The 19,165-nt window shown below is 25.9% G+C and overlaps 1 protein-coding gene across 1 annotated transcript; it reads left to right on the forward strand.

Moving 5' to 3' along the window:
• Nucleotides 1-7,057: 7,057 nt before the first annotated feature.
• Nucleotides 7,058-8,685, forward strand: LOC113557546 (the record flags this gene model as incomplete). Its single annotated transcript, XM_026963122.1, has 3 exons — nt 7,058-7,441; nt 7,556-8,046; nt 8,436-8,685. Coding segments are annotated over exons 1-3 (1,125 nt in total), but the record flags the coding sequence as incomplete, so codon positions are not given.
• Nucleotides 8,686-19,165: the final 10,480 nt, after the last annotated feature.

Genomic DNA, 19,165 nt, shown 5'->3' on the forward strand with positions numbered 1-19,165 from the left:
TTTAAAAACTTAAAACAAAAATTGCGACTAACGATTTTTGATTTTTTTTTTTTTACTTCAATAAGTATTACTTATAATAAACCTTCTATTAAGTTTTAAAGATTTTTTGGAATGCCAAATCTTTTTAACGGCATTTCAAAAAAAAACTTAGAAAAATCAAAAATTCAATTGTCTATAAATAGCTTATAAAAAGCTCAAAATATTTTGAACGTAAATAGATAATACTAATATAAACATTTGGTGAAAATTTCAAGTATTTACAACAATTCGTTTTTGAGTTACAGCAAAATAAAAAAATCGGTCTTATCGAAAACTGATTACCTATGCGTAATAATTCCCGTTTCTTCGTTATTTTTTTTAAGGTTTTTCCTGACGCTTTAGAAAACTACTAGAAATTTTTTACTTTAGACCCCCCCCAAGTACCAACTACATGAATTTTTTTTTTCTAAAAGGAGCTGAAGTAAAAAATTTAAGTTAAAAAAATGTAAAGCATGTATGTGTATATAAAAATATTAAACAAAATCAAAATCAAAAATTATAGGTACATTTTTTTAGCGCAATTTTTTTTATGTACTCCATACAAATATTTTTGCTGAGTACATGAGTACGTATAATAAATATATAATTACGGTACAGAAATTATGTTCGATATTTCAGTATTTTCGATATTATCAATATGTATTATATTTTAGTCTTCAGTTTTATACATTTTAAATTTAAAAATACGATATACCGGTAATACAGTATGGCAAAGTGTTCGATAGTAATACGACCTACATGTTACGGTAAAAATAAAAAAAAATAATAACAATCAACATGCATAATTTATTCAATAATTCAATATACTAAAAAGACATAACAAAATTAATAATTGTTGTTTTTGAAATAAAAAATCGTAAAATTCGTTTACTTATACTACTTATACTACCTAGCTCGGTATTATCGTTAGCAATTTGGGAATTTACCTGTTCGTAAAACCTTTTTCGACGAGAGCCGTTTTTGAATAAGCAAACAATGGATGGGAGCCGTTTAGGATGCGCCGATCGAATATACAAGTGCAAGGGTGACCGGGCATAACCCGTTTAGGCGCAGTTTAAAAAATTACCTGAAAATTGTCAACACCTATGGAGCATAATATTGAATATTATAACTAGTAATCGAAAGTTTTGTGTAATCTTATTTAATATTAAGTACTCAATCTTTTCATGTTTGATTTATAGTCCATATCTTAATTATTGGAAAATACTAAGAACATAATATACAATTTAATATTAATAATAAATAATAAACTAGTAATATACAAAATTAAATAAGGACATTTAAAAAAAATAATCTTTAAATATTTTTTGACTATTGAGTCAACCTCCTTGTGGTGTCATCTGGATTCTGGATATAAAGCTATTAGGCTCTGGTTTAGTATACTACACTAATATATGCAAAAAATATGTTCCCAAACGTGCCATTATGAAGGGAAATATTACGCTCAAACGTTGTATAGATTTATGCCCTAAACTGTTCTGTTTTGGGTAAATGCGCCCAAACGTATTTCATCCGGGTTACCCCAGAAATATAAACCATTAGGTGGGCGTCAAAGTAAAATGTATTGCACTACCGTTAAAATAACGTAAATTATGTTTAATTGAATTTATGGCGTATAATATGATACAGTATTTTATTATAATTTCAACTTTTCAAAATTGTAATTGGAAATACAAGTCCTATCAACTGGAATCCTTTGATTCTAACTTTCAGACAGTCAGGCAAAGTAGGCAATTGCCTAGGGCGGCAATTTTAGCCCAATATTTTATTGAGAATACTAGGTTTTTTTTTATTTTCTAGTGTATAGGGTGATTACTCTGAATAATGGCAAATAAAAATGTTTAATATTTAAATATAACATATTATTCTTGTCAATATAATTAACATTTCTTCTTTATTTTATAATATACGTAACAATAAAAGTCCAAGTAAATTACCGAACGACTGCCAGAAAGTATATCTATTATCTAAATACTAACCATAGACAACATATTTCGTTATTTTGTTTTTTTTTTACGAATTTGTAAAAAATATTAATAATCGGTCGTGGGTTGTTCGATCGCACGGTGTACACACTACACGCACAATACATACATATAATATGATATATTTTATACGAATAAGGTTGACGATCGGTTCGTATTGGAACGATAATCTAATTTATTTTAAACCATGTCACTGTGAATATTTTTATATAATATATTCGTACGTACTAAAAGCAAGACGCAAACAAATTAAATAGTTTATTTTTTTACATTATTTTTTCTCATTATTTGTATGTTGTATAAGAAAAAGTATGAATTTTTAAATTAGATTATTTGCTATTGTTTTTTTTAATAATATAATTTAAATTTGATTGAACACGTAAGTTTGTTGAAGGAACTTAATTATATCTATATAATAATTATATTTAATTGGTACAGCAAATTTATTCAAAAACATGGTGATATATTATATTTTAATAAAACTATTGTATTGGTACTATTAACTTGATTAGAACAATTTATTAACATAACCAATAGTTATTATTTAGTATCAGTATTTATGATTTATTTTTTAGTAGATATGTTAAATAAGTACTGAAAAATATGTTTTCTCGTTAATAAGTTTAATGGAGTGGCAAAATAAAATTTGCCTAGGGGTGGCAATTGTGTAAATCCGTCTCTATATGTACCTTATACATAAAATATGTATAGATATTAATCAAGTAAATACAATTTTTAAGTTTTATTTACGGTTTATAAATTCTGTTGAATGTACAACTGATATTAATATGTACCTATGTATGATTTTGAAACTTCATTTAAAAAAAATATGTTACAAATAATTGTTGATGAATATTAAATTAATAGCATTACATTAAATTCAACATATGTTATATCATATTGTTATTGGAAATGTGTATCACTCGATTTATTTCTATAACATTACAACGCTAATGTCATTACCTCATTGGTATAGGAATATAAAAAGGTACAAATGCACATATCTTTTATCATATTAGTAATAATAAAAATTATTATGAGTTTTGTGTTACACAGATTCACCAGTAGCATCACAAACATACTATTTTTTGGAATTTAGGTTATAGTTTTTAAGTGTGTGTTGGTCACTTAATAGTTTCTTTAATGAATAAAAATATTGACAGTTAGTTGACTGAGTAATATTATAAAATATATATTTACTAGCTGTTCCCGTGCACTTCGTTGCCCGTATAAAATGCACTCACGTTATGGTTGGTTGACTATAATACTAATTACTAACAATGCTAACATTTAGCGAAAGGATAAAAACTATTTTTGGTTTCCTGATTTAGTGTATAGATGATATTGCTGACATCAATTTTACACAACTGTCCGCCTAGAGTTGCACTTTTTCAATCGATTAACCGTTTATGTATCATTTGTTAAATTTAATATTTTATTCGAATAATCGAATAAATAATTTCACAGCACTAAACATAATAAAGAGGTAATATATTGTGGTCATTAACCGGGATATAAACTATCCTATCTTATGACGGAGATAAAATTAAACACATTGATCATAATTTCATCAAAATCGGTTGAATAGTTTCGGAATGCATCGAGAACATGTATATGTATATGCATAGGCGTAGATTTGCCTTGTTAGAAGGGGGGCTTAAATTATAAACATAGAACAGGCCCTCGGGGGTTTCGCCCGCCGCATCGCTACATTTAAATTTTACAATTTTATTAAAGATGTCATAAAGATGTAGGTATATAAAAACTTCAAAATTATTTACTTAACGGTGAAATGTATAACACATAACTTTTTATCGTTGTCGTTATAAAATATTAACGTATTGGGGTGGCCAAATTATTTAATCTGTACTTTTATACCACAAAATTAATAAAGATAGCTAAAATCTAATAAACACGTTATAAACAAATTACGAAATATGAAATAATAATAATAAAAATATTTTTTTTTGCAAAAAAAATAAAAAATTTGGTTTTTGTAAATAAGACCGCGAGCCACATACGTCGACGAAGAGAGCCGCAATTTGGCCACCCCTAGTATAACTCAATCATTTTAATTTTATTATAAATTTACAATACAAAATACATAGGTACATGAAGCTTAAATGTTCACATAACACATTTTTATTTACACATATACTTATATTCTGATTAGGAATTACGTTTTACATTTTTTCTAATAAATAACCTTATATTTCTTGAAAAACATTAAAAGATGTAGGGGGCTAAGCCCCCTTAAGTCCCCACAATTTACGCCTATGTGTATATGTACTCGTATATTTATAGGTATACAATTTATACAATTAACACGTTAATAATACACGTTTATTTTAATTAGTAGATAACTTAGAGGTTTTTTAATTTAGACAAATGCTTTTGTGATAGAAACCTTTTCCGTGATATACTCTTTCGTCTTAAAAAAAAAAAATCAAAATTAATTGATAAGTACTTCCAGAGTTTACCCTATTCAAAGATTTTCATTTCACATTTATATAGTTCAATTCATAATATAATTAATACATTATTAGTTGGATTGAGTAATTTTAATTTATAATTATTTTCAATAATAGTTCAACCATATTATACACTTATAGATTTATTTATATTTTATATTAGATACATAATTTTATAGATGAGATTATTTAAAATTTTTATAATTGTTTTTATTGTATATTAGAATGTAAAATAATATTCAAAATATACATTATTTACATTATTTTTGAGAAATATTAACTATTTTTGACAGTTGAATAATCCTATAACTTTCTTTTTCAAAATGATTGCAATGCAAAAATATGAGGCCTTAATCGAGATAAAAATTATCCTACCTTTTAATTAAAACCAAATTACACACAGTGTAAAAAATTTCATTAAGATCGGTCCAGTAGTTTCGGAGTTCATCTCGGATAAATATTATGACACTTGATTTCTATTTTATATAAAAATATATTATGGAGATAGATTGTCGAGTTTTACTTCTCGGAACAATTTATATCTACACGCAGCTGGCGATAAAATACACGTCAAGAAAAAACGTCAGGTTGCAGGTAGCTAGAGAAACCTACTATCGCAGTCGGTCATGGGAATACTCGAAATACACCAGGCAATTATACATAATTATGTAAATTTATTAAAAAGTTAATGAATATATTAAAAAATTTGAGACAAAAACTATCCTATCTTTTAAGTTGGACCAAAATACACACAATGTAAAAAATTTCATCAAAATCGGTCCAATAGTTTCTGAGTTCATTCCGGACAAACACTGTGACACGAAATTTTTATTCATAAGATATATATTTTTGGTTACATTGTTAGTATTTGTTACACAATAATTTTTGTAAAAGCCCATTCCGAAGTTTCTATCATATGTCTACTAACAAATACAACTTATATACAAGATTTTCGATACTTTGAAAATTTTTAATTTTTAAAAACCATTTGACCTTTTAAAACGATGTTTTAAAAATCCTTATTTACATTTTTTCAAAAAATCAAAAATAGCTCGTTACAAGGATCAATTTATATCAATACGATTTTCGTACGATCTCTCACGGTTTATTCGGAAAACAGCTCATAAGCCCGTAAGCGAAATATCTTTAAATTTATAATTATACCACAGAATAACCAGAAGGGACACTTTTTGAGTTTAACACGGATTCTTATGGAGTATAGATTCGCTACACCTGTTGGAATATCTGTGTGGCCTGTGGAGATATTTCCCATTATTTTATTTTTCTAGCAAGACTATATAATATTCACCAAATATTCGAAAGAACGCAATAACGTTTGTTATTGTTAACAAAAATGTATGCTGCCGAACTGTTCAAGGCCCTACAACATTGGCAAATCAGTGTAACCAGACAAAAATAATTTTACATTTTTGTTATTTTATGGATACACTGATGTTCCAACAAATTGAACAGTATTTTTGAGTTCTCAGCCAGTGTCCCTTCTGGTTATTCTGAGATAATACAATAATATTTGGATTTTAAAATACATAAATTTGAATTGTACAATAATTATACAATGAGATAATACATACCTAAATTTGTGAATAAAATTGGGAAATTTTAAATTTCATTGTTGGTACATTTGCGTTATGGTTCGGCTCCAATTTATGCGTTTCTTCCATGAGAATTTCTGGCTGAAAAGCGTGACTGTCATCTTAAGAAGCCGAACGACATACCGAACAGCCCGAGGCCGCCCAGCTACTAGTATAATCATAAATAATTTTATTCCCGCTCAATTCAACACATTTACAAGAGTCAAGTACATTATTTACAATTGAACAAAACCTAAAACAAAATATTGTGGAAAGTGGATGTAGATTGGTGAGTAACAGTAGTTATTAGTTAACACAAAATATAATTGTTATTTGTTATACGTTTATATTCATAAAATCATAGGAACGTATCGATCGTTTTTGAACTTGGCGAACCAAGCACTTCGGAGTGTTCAAGATTAAGTTCAGTCAAACTTATCCTTAGATTTTATGAAAATTGAAGAACAATACAACATCTGACAATAAACAAAGTAAAGTTGAAATATTTGAATATTCACAAAAGATAAAAATTATTTTTAAGTAAAATGGTATCTTGGAGAATTTTTTTCGGTGACCTTGTAGCATCTTTTGACCATCTTTGTCAGTTGTTACTGTACAATTTGAATTTATTATTAATAAATTAATAAATAAACAATAGTTAATAGTAAAAATTCTAAAAAGTTGTTGGTGTACTGTAACTTTAATCGATTAAGCTTCTGTTTGTCTACCAACAGAGATTCTCTTGTATTTATGATAGTTGGTTGATAGTATGATACGATTGTTATTCTTCATAATGTATGTAAAAAGTAAATCATATTTTTTTATTAATTTCTTACAGATGGTTACTGATTTATTTATTTGATAACTTTTATTATAGTAGGTACTAGGTAAACTAATAATTTTAATATTATATAATTGCACAATGCTTTAAAATGTTTATGTAATATTTATTTTATTTTAATTTTTTAGAATGGCAAGAACAAAGAAAATTTGCAAGAATGTTGAAAAAAAATTTAAATTTGATATTAAAAAAATTCTGAAAGAGAGGCGCACTGAAGCAAAGCTTTTAAAACAAAGTGCTGAACTTGATAAAGAAATGACAGTTATTGATGCCTTGTATCAAGAAAGTGTAAAACAGATTTTTGGTTTTGAAGATAGCGATGAAGTTCCTCTTGAATTAATGAATTCAGATCATGTTGACCACTCTAATTATAATATACCCTTTAAAGAAAATGCAGATACTGATTCATTGTGTTTACAACGCTTACAAATTATGTCAATTGAGGGAAATGAACTTAAAGCCAACATTCATTTTAACCGTTTAATGAAAGCAAACTGGTCACCTGAATTTGGTGTATGTTTTGAAAATAATAAATTCTATTCATATTATCTATTTAATAAATAAATATGATAAACTTTTTGTCTAAAAATAACCACTATTAAAACATAAATAAATTACATTTTTCAGGATGTTCAAAATATTTTATGCAAATGGGGAGCCGATTTGGATATTCTAAGTAGTGATCCATCATTAAGATATCAAAACATTGGGCGGCATAATTTTGAATTAGTAATAACATTCATATCTCAGAATATATTAAAAAATAGTAAGAAATTTAGTGTTGCCGAATTGCTAACGATAGCTAAGTATATGGTTACAATATCTTTTGATCATCTGTTGGGACAAATGATAAATGTGATTAAAAGATTATTTAGTGTTTGTATTGAAACGGCATTAGAAGAAGACAATGGTACTAATATTATGTCATTTGCTCAAGAATTGTATTCAAAACACAATGAATATGATGATGTATTAAATATTATGATTGTGGATTTATTTTTACCCTTGAGCGGACCAACAATGAAAAAAATGTATACTTACTTAACATATAAACTATACAAGTCACTTTTAGGAAAAACTGATGATACGAATGCATTTCCATCTAGCATAAAACAATGGTATGTATCATTTATGATAACACTTTAAAATAAAAGCTTTAGATTCTTCACCCAACTAGAGTCTATGAAACTAATTGCTCTTAAAAACATATTTGTATATATTATTATTAACAAACAGTTTATAAAAACTGTTGCAATAAAAATTGTTAATCAAAATAATAAACTTAATCTATCATTTATACTTAAGTATACATAATATATTTAGGAAGAAGTACTCATAATCCCACCATTAATAACATTTATTAAATACATATATTGTGTGAAAATATGAGTAAAAAAGTAATTAAGTTGTACTTTATTTATTTTTATAATCGATATAAAACTTATCATTAATAATAATCATAAGATATTATTAATAAAGTATTGATCTTAAAAAAAATTTTGTTTAGGTTTGTACAAGATTTGGTGGATAATAATTATTTCAAAACAAATCCAAAAAAGGTATCTAGTGTTATTAAATTATTAGAACATGTCGTAATTATATTTGATTTATACGAAGAAGAAGAAAAACTGAATAATATGTATAATTTTTTGAACGCCACAGTCAAACGAAATGGATTGTCAGATTCTCTAAAACTCATTAATATTTTGGACCAATGGAGATTGCGGTTATTCCGTATACATGTCAACCGCAAAACTAATATTAATTATAAATTGAAATTTTGAATATAATAATACTACAATGTGACTGTCACAGATTTATGAAAATTGTCATAGCTGTAGGTATAAATATTTTATATTAATTATATTACAATAATACACTTCATAGTAACTCGGGTTGCCAAATATCCAGATCACACTATGTCTCGTAACATTGTTAGTGTTTAATTCAGTGCATTGATAGCTGATTTTAGTATTGTATCTATTGCTTATTATCTATCATAATTTTCATTAAATGACTAGATATTTAGTAATTTGATTGTGTGTGTTTTTATTTATTTTCAACATGCCTGTGCATCCATGTATTGTTCTTGCATGTAAGTTAATATATATGAACTGTACTAATAAACATCACTGTCCCTAAATATGAGACCATACTTTTACAATAGAAAAAAGCTATTTCCAGAAAGGACTTTTTAGTCAAATCCAGAATAGTAACGCTTTAAGAAACAAGTGCAATAAAAAAAAAAAAAAATCATGACAGATTTAAATGAGAAAGTCAGCATAAGTTTGTATTATCATATATTTTTGATTTAACTAACTATTCTGAATGATTTAAATCTCCAATTATATTTGTGAAACTAATTTATTCACTCAAAGTAATTGCTTATTATAATACTTAAAATAATTGAGGTATTTTTAATGTGGGTACTTATATTTATTATAAACGGAAATAAATTATTGAGTTGAACTGTTATAGGTACTTTTTGAATTCAATATACCTATCTTTTAATTAAACATATACTTTTTACTATATAAAAATACTATGGACAGTTTTCAAATGCTGGATTCTGTATTCACTAGGCATTTCACATTTGTATTATTGCTGAGTTTGTATAAAATACCTTAGCTACAAGAAGGAGGAGTTCTCTCAATTTTTCTAGATTACTCAAAAGATCATACAAAACATTCGAAATAAAAAAAAAAAAACTTACTTCAAATCAATTGTTAAAAAAAATGGTCTAACAACACTGAAGCAAACAATCAAAATACCATCTAACCAATTTCTTTTTATACTATTCATGAAGGCATGAACATTTTAACAGATTCATTATTCTGCCTCCAGCATGAAGTAAGCATGATGTATTAAGAAAATTGAGTATGTTTCTTATATTATTATAAGAAACAAATCTGAAATGCCCTCTCCTATTTTTTTCAAGAGAATTTGTTTTAATAATAATTTATAAATGTGCAGTTTTATATAAAATCTATGTATTTGGTATTTAAGAAATAAATACTTATACAATTCTAGAAGAACTTTTAAATACATTTGATATTAATAATGTAAAAAAACATATTTATGCTTACAATTCAAAAACTCATGTTGATTCAATTGGAAATGTTTGGTACCAATATATGAATTTAATATTGAAAAAAAAAACAGTATCCTAATGTTATACAGAGTATATATCAAAAAAATACTTTGGGTGTCAAAGAATAGCTTCTGTGAGAATTGAGTATAATTATTTTGTTTATTCCAAAATCTAAGGATACAATTAAAAATGATTACAAAGTAAATATAAACTGAACAGGTCAAAAAAAAATATATAACTGAAGCACTCAACTAAAAACTAGAAAATCATAATTGGTATTCAAATGACAACGTGTAAACATTCTCCTCATTAACCCTTGAAGGTGAACTGGTCTAAAATGTTCTACCCTATTATAATCCACTTATTACACTTAATGCATATTTTTTTTTTTGCTTTTTGTGTAAAAAAATAACAAAAGTAAAAAATATTCTAAAACTGTCGTTTATTATGCATATTGTTTTACATACAGTTTCTTTGTGGGTACAATTATTTTATTAAAAAACAACATTATACCACTTGTTTTGTAAGATCAATATAAGATGATAATAAATTAAATGATTTATTTTTATTAAATTTATAAAATTTCTTATCTATTAATTTTTATGAAATATCTATTCAGAATAGGCTTTATAATAAAAAAAAAGAAATTGAAGTTTGTGAAATACTTTAATGATATTGTAAAATATTTATTATTATTGTAAAAATAATTTTTTAATTGTTAATAATCAACTATCAAGACAAGCTAATGATGTAATATTAAAAAAATGCATAATATTTTATAATATAGAATCAAGAGATGAAACAAGTATTCAATTTACTATTTAAATCTGAATAATTCAGCTAAAATAAGACTTTATTGGCTATAAAGGTAAGTATCCTTATTGTTGTATATAGTTATATTACATACTTACATTATTCATTGTCTAAATGAAATAAGTACTAAATAATTCAACGGAAAACACAAAAGGTCTAATTCTATTTTCCTTTTTATTCTTAATATAAAAATTCTTCTGTCACAAACGAGTTACCTATATTTAAAAAATATTACAAAATTTAATGCATTAGCTGGTGAATGACAGGGTTTTTAAAAATTCTAGTAAGTTTTTGTTTTACCTAAAATATTTGAAGTCCAATTTTATTGACAATTTGATAAGTAATGAAGTTTTTAACCTGCATGAAATCCAACTACTACTTCTACTATTTAATAGAAATACCTATTTTCCAATTGCTATGTTTTCATAAGTGAATAGCCTTAAAATTATGTTAACGTGATATTTGTTTTCTCTCTCAAATTCACACACAATAACATTTATGTAAAATCATTTAATTATAATTTTTAATTATCTTATAATACTAAAAATAACTATTACAAAAATTACAGAGATAAATTTTGGAAGTATAATCTATTGGTTTTATATTTTATTATATTAAAATTTTTTTTTTATATATTATATTTGTTTTTGTAAATTTAAAAAGATATATGTGGCCATTCAGGGAAAACAAACAGTGGGCTGACATGTTCTTATTTAAAGATAAATGTACGTATGTAAAATTATTTCATATTATCAACTTGTATATCTTACATGATTAGATTCAACTTATTTATATTTTATTTTTACATCTAAATAGTTTTGAATTATGTATGTTTATTTTTATATACCTATATTGTACTTGTTGCCATGGCTTTGGCCCATGAGAGAAATTAACTGCGTTTCAATCAAAATAAGTCGAAATAGATACATCTTACATACATTTGACAAATCAACAAAATTAGCCAATATTGATCGCTACCGTCTGTCTACATTCAAGAAACAACTTACTTCTTTCAGTGACCAAATTATAGTTTGATTTTTGTTGGCATTAGCTAATGGCTTATATAGGCAACCATTTTAAACAAAGTACTCGTATGTTCATTTTAACTTAATATTTAATCAATTATTAGGGTATAACACTGCTGGTAGCTAAAAGAATGGATTTTTAGGAAGTATTTTCAATTTTTAATTTTAAAGAACCTTAAAATTAAGCTTTTTTTTAAAAAAAATCCATAAATTAATGGCATTTAATTTATATTTATTTTAGGCACATCAGATTTTAAATAGAAAAAGTGATTCCTAAATAACAGTCTAGAAATTTATGAATTTAAACATTTTTTCAAAATTAAAATCAAACTTCAGGAAGTATATTTAATTTACTATTAATAATTATGTCAACAAAAATACATTTCATTTTCTGCGGGGTATTACCATAAGCTAAAGTTACATCTTACCAAAAGAGGTAACGGATTAAACATACTAATGTTCATTTACACATTACACAACTCAAATGTAGATATCATTTTTCAGTTTATGTATTAATCCTTAAAACATTTTATATATCAGCATTCTTAATTAGCTTAACCTTATTTTTATTCAAGATATTACAAAATTATTTAAAGTGACTCGATGACTGAGAAAAACAAGTTATTTAAATACTTATGAAGAACGATCAGTTACTATAATTATTTAAAGAAGAAATCTGATATGCATCATGTTTTCACTATAAAAATAAATCAAAATTTATAAGAAGTAATAAAATACTTATCTGTTTAATACTTAAAAAATATTTAATTACCTATTATATTTCATGTTTGCAAAGATGCTTTTATTTTGGAACAGCTTATGGTATATTAAAACAGTCAAATATTGGAAATTGTGTTTTCAACATAAATTCTTATAAAGATTAATTAGCTTAAACTGCTTGGAAAGCATTAAAAATGCATATACAAATCTAGAAAAGTTTTTTCTTAGAGATCATTTGTGAAAATTTAAATTTTGCCATCAAACAATAAACTCATTGAACTATAATAAAATTGATGAAAAAAAAAGTTAAATATTTAAAAAATTAATTTCTTTATAAGGCAATTTCGGACTATTTATTCTATAAATTAACTTAGTATAGAAATTAAAATAATTTTTTAAGTTAATATTTATTAATTCATTAGTATATAAAATTTAAAAAAATCAACATATTATAATAATATATTATTTTAATCTTTGTAAGAGAATTAATGTAATATACATACATAACATTTGTTAATTTTTATTTGTATTAATATTATATGTTAAAATGTTACATAGATAGTTTTAACTACAAACAGACACCGAACTCAGACAGAGGTAACAGGATAATAAAACAAGACAAATTTGTACCATTCACAAGAATGCACTGAAGAGTTTAGGTTATGGAATTACGAGTATAACACAATCATTTTTATTATATAAAAGAACAGACCTTTATGTTCCAATTTTGTGATGACACTTTAAAATTTTCCCTATTTCATTTAGGCTTTAAATAATTTAATTACAATAAAAATCAATGTATAAATATAAATTTATACCTATGCGAATCAAATATTTAACATACGAGAAAATATTTACTTACTTATATTATAAAATTATACATATTTTAGACTTGGTATTATCATTTAAATTTATATTTGAGTGTAAATATTCTTAATTTATTTAATTAAAATTTGAATACGTATAAATAATTATATATGTATGCAATGCAATAGCTTAATGATCCATATGTCTTGAAATGTCATTGTATATAATAATATACATTAGGATTTCAAACGTCCGTGAAAAATATTTTTGAATTACAATAGACTATCTAAAATCGTTATTTTGTATTTTAAAGAAAAATTCATCACACTTGAAAATTCTATAAAAAACTATTTTTTAGATTTCTTGGTTACTAACACTGCCAGTTATATTATTTTTACATTAACACCAAAGCAATTCTAAATTTAAAATATTTACTTTTATATTATTACACATCTGCATAACGTCTTGTCAAAAGATTTTTGGTGCTCTGCAGTCTGCAGCTCTGATATTGGTATAGTCATGATTAATTAATTAATCATGGGTATAGTATAGTGACAGTAGTCAGTAGTGTATAGACGTATAGTTGTAGGTATAGTGTAGGTGTCAAATGTATTTCGTCATTGAGTTGGTGACTGTTCTCAATGCTTAAATAAGAATCTTCCTGTAGTCAGTACAGTATTATGTATAATAATATTTTCATTATTGCAATTTTTTTTTTTTATAGAACTTAAAAATAAATCAAAATGAATTCATATATATTTATATAAATATATCGATAAATTAAAAATATGTAACTATTTACGTATTATCTATGTATGTAAATATTATACATTTATATTATATAGTACCGTCTATAATATTCACTTTGTAGTATAATATATGGTGAACAGTGATATTCGACTGACCCGTTAACTGACAGTTTTCTCTTTTATGTTACACTTTATATAGGTACCTACTTATATATACTTACCTACTTATTTATTTAACATATACATAAAATAATGGAGTACAGTTTGTGAGTGACCCATAACCAGTGCCGTAACTGTAGTATATAATACGATTAATACGTATTAGAGCCATGAGTTATGTATTTAAGTTCTGTGTGTCCTATTTATATACGCGTATCCCACTTTTATTGCCCCACCATAAATATACCTACCAATGTCCAGACCGGTAGTTGACGCTAGACGCTGCAGGGAAACCGTATCTTAAATCGGACCCATTGGATGCGCTTGTATATCCGGGGTTCGACGCGTGCTGTAGTATTATATTATACACACATAAACACACAGTACAATAAATTGTATACATAGAATGTGTTGTCACACACAGTACGCACGTGTCTAGTATGTAATATTGTATAATAATATTTATAATAATATAGTTTTTACGGGAGTGAAGACGCGATGTGTATGATGGCTAACTATTAAAATTTAAAATAATAATATGATATAATTGTATATTATCAGCGTCATTCATAATATTATATCGTTTATTATAGTCGGCAATTACGCAAATGCCAAATGCATCAACAATTTAACTATTTGGTTCTATTTGAACGATAAACAACAAACACTATAATTATTTCGAAAAGAACTAACGTTATTAAAAACAATTTGTATTAATGACGTATTTGTGAGGGAATAGAAAAACATGAGTGAATATGACATTATGTCACACTACTCAACCTTTTTTTTTCGTTGTTTCATTATTATGCATTTTTATTATATTTAAATTCATATTTTATTATGTATTGGTAAAATAAAAATTGGCATTGTATACCAAAACTTTTTTGGACAATCATTGATGTAAATAAAAATTTTCTTGTCCCATCCATTTCAAAATTTTAAATTTTTGTAAATATTTAGTAAGTAATTTGCATGAATTGAATTGCAAGATCGTTTTAGAAATATTCACGTTATTATTGGTTTACACGGAAAATTTAGTTTTCTATCGATGAAGCGGGAGAAACATAAAAATTTGAATTTTCATTCTAGATACTTGCGTGCTAAATACTTGCAAAAAAATGAATTTTAAATGATTAGGGCTAGAAAAATGAATGTACTGTTGCGCCGCGACCGCTCTAACGAGGACGGCGGTTATCGGCCGCGACTTGCGAGGTGTTGGAAAATAAGGTTACTCACCGGTTGGTGTCACAATAATATATATATAGACGATTTACAGCGCCATGCGCATACAATTATAATAAATAACAAATATAATGAATAATAATAATTAATATTGGGCGCCCAAAATATACAAAAATATATAATAATAAATAGTTTAGCACATAAATGCTCCGTCCATAAAAAAGGACTTACAATTGATATAAAAAGACAAGACCAACGTTACCACTGACCACGACGACTGCAAACGTGACACGATGACGATTGGTTGCGTGAAAAAGCTGCTAAACGGGGTCCTCTGCGCTAGCAAGGCGACAGTGACTTGAGACAATACGCCTTTATGATAAACGCGACTAGGATGAAAGCGGCGGTGGCTTACATCGACATGTATACAATATACGTCTGGTGCGTGACTATACGTGGTCGATAGATTACGCGAATTTGCAAATCGTTATTATTCGCGTGACGATAAGGTCGGACCGCGGACACTCGAAACCACGCGGTTTGTATGACTTGTCGTAGGCGATGAAACGTGTCGTTGGAAAGGGATTCGAACTATTGAACTAATTAAACACAGCGATCACGCCGTACTATCGTGAATGACGCGAAAACCGATAAAACGAACGAAAGTCTGGTTGTCGAGGCACGACACTGGCACTCGAAACGGTCACGTAAAAAAATGGCACACACACACAGTATAGCCGTGCGGCGAGGAAGGACACGTGGAAAGGCTCGGCGAGGTTCGAACACTCCGAACGCCGAAAAAGAAAGGAACAACAACGAACAACCGGTCTGTGATGTAGGCTGCGATGAAGCGGCGGCGTTGACAACTTTGCAAACTTTCACCTTACAGTCGCACCACCTTAGGGGGACCGGTTAACCGGGTGGCGGGAAACATATCCACGTTCAAACATATACATTAAATTTAAGATTAATAATATAATTTATGAATTTGCAACTTGCAATCAATAATTTTTACTATAAATTACAAGATACATAAATAAAAATTAGGACGTAGCCCATTCGGCTCCCGTTTAAAAAAAAAGTAAATTCCTAAACGGCTCCCGTCAAAAAAGGTTTTACGAACAGGTAATTACCCAAACGGCTCTGGTTTTTTACAACACAAATTCTTTCTCACTTCATACAGACTTAAGACTGTCTTAAAAGAGGTGTGGTTAAAAATGTATTGGTGAACACTAAGTAAATTATAAAAAAAATGTATAAAAATTATATAAAAAAGCACATATTGTTGTGAGTTACATTTTAAAGTTAAAAAAATATAAAAAGCATATTACATTATTGCGTTATTGTGAATTAAATTAAGAATAAGTTAAAAAAATGTAAAACGTGCGTATATATAAATATATAAATAAAAATCAAAAATTTAAATTATTGGTAAATTTTTTTATAAATTCAATGGGTGTTATTTTGTTCAATGAAAACTTGTCGATTATTTGCGCAATGGGCCCCTGTTTTTTTTTCCATAAAATCGTTTACTTATACCAGAGATTTAAAAAAGCTCAAATTAGTATACCGGTATTACCGTTAGCAATTTGGGAATTTTCCTGTTTGTACATTTTTTTTTCAATGGGAGCCGTTTAGGAATTTACCTGTTTGTAAAACCTTTTTCGACGGAAGCCGTTTTGGAATAAGCAAATAATGTACGGGAGCCATTTGGGATGCCCCGAAAAATTATTATTAATTATAATATAATTATTAAAAATAATTCTTCATTCATCTTAAATATATTTTTTTTTTTTTGTAATAAAAGACCGAGTATTCATCATAGAAACTTGAAAGTTTTACCATGGTATAATTTTCAAAATATTTTGACATTTGATTATAATTTTTTTCTACAAATGTCGATAAAATATTTTTCACTTAGTCAAAATACTTGAAAATTTAATACAAGGTTCCTTATAAGTTATTATTATTAATTTTAATTTTAATTAAAAATATGCAAATGATACCTTGCATGTTGTAAGTCACTAAAAATATCATTTTTATGTCTAATAGAATTTAATTTTAATTTTTATATTATGTAGTAAAATAAAAATGTTAAGTTAAAATTTATTTTCAAATAATCTGATTTAAAAAATAGTGACACGTAGATATGCCATAACTGAATTGAGTACATTTGTGAAATAATAAATAATCTGATTATTTTTCTCATTTTATAATAGGTATAGGTAAAGGAATAAGTATAGTCTATAATATTATTGATTATTAGTAGTGTTTATTAGGTATGCTTAAATTTGTACAACAAGGAATTAAGGAATAAAATAAATATCTGCCACCATTTAGTTTTTTGTTTGTTGGCTTTGTCTGAAAAATGAAATACAGAATAGTTAGTTCATTTGAGTATTGTTTATTAAAATGTTTTAGGTGTAATATTTAATATATTAATTTTGTTCAAGCTCTTATCTACACGTTCTAGTTGTCTTAAAAAAATATATTATATGGAAAAAAAATATTAATACCTATGTGGCTATTTTACAATTTTAATCACATAGGTAGCTCATGTGTTAATGTGTAATTATTAAAATTGTAATATTTCAAAAGTAAAATTCAGAAAAAAATATTTAAAAATAATAACCTTGTTCTTGTTTCTTTTCATTGGCGATTTCTAATTTTCGTATACCTAGTTTCATCTTTTTTTTCTAAAAAAATATAATATATAAAATAAATCAGTAATAATATTTGACAATTACACAAGTTTGAGCTGCTGATGTGTATATTATTCGAAAAGCTAAATTGTTCGATTATTATTATACAGAAAAGTTATTTAGAAATAATAAGAACAGATTACAGATAATGTGTTCGAAAGTCATATTTTCGAATGATGAATGTTAGAAAAGTAAGATAAAAATAAATAGTAAAAAAAAAAAAAATAGTATCCTTTAAAAAATTATCCCATTTTCAATTTTATAATAAATAAATAACCTAAAAATGAAAAACCAAAATACATTTAAAAAAAATCTAATAATTAGATTAAAATTATATTAAATATTTAATAAATGAAAAAATAAATCATAGTAAAATGTTACTATATCAATAATAAATAATCAATTTAAAAAAATTATAAATGTGTATCTGCTAGCATATAAATATTAAAAAAATTAAATTTAAAAGTAAAAACTAACTTCACTTCACTTCAGAAATAACGATTTATTTACTTTAAAAATAAACGTACTTATTATTCTTTTTCTTCCCCGATAAATTCACTGATGTTCATTCAAATTCAGTTAATTTAGATTTTTTTTTTACAATATAAATAATATTCATTTAACATTTAATTTATAACTATTTAAAATGTGTTTTTGTTGTGTTTTTTAATTTTTCACTGTTAATTCAGTTAAATTATAATTATATTTAGTATATTGTAAACTCTTTTTGTACTATATCAATGTTTTAAATAATATGAAATAATTTAAATAATGTTCATCATATGTTTTATTATACTGCAACACTATATATTACTATTGTAAATAGATTTATTCCGTGAAAAAATAAATAAAAATAATATATGAGTTTTATCGATCTAAGTATGGTGTGCTGACGAGAGTGTGTGTGTGTTCAATAGAGTAACTCTATGGTGTGTTCGTTAATGGCTGTGTTAATCGTTGCAGTCTTATATCAGTTATATCTAGTATCT

The sequence above is a fragment of the Rhopalosiphum maidis genome, chromosome 3 (genome assembly GCF_003676215.2).
Source record: "Rhopalosiphum maidis isolate BTI-1 chromosome 3, ASM367621v3, whole genome shotgun sequence".
Classification (NCBI taxonomy): domain Eukaryota; kingdom Metazoa; phylum Arthropoda; class Insecta; order Hemiptera; family Aphididae; genus Rhopalosiphum; species Rhopalosiphum maidis.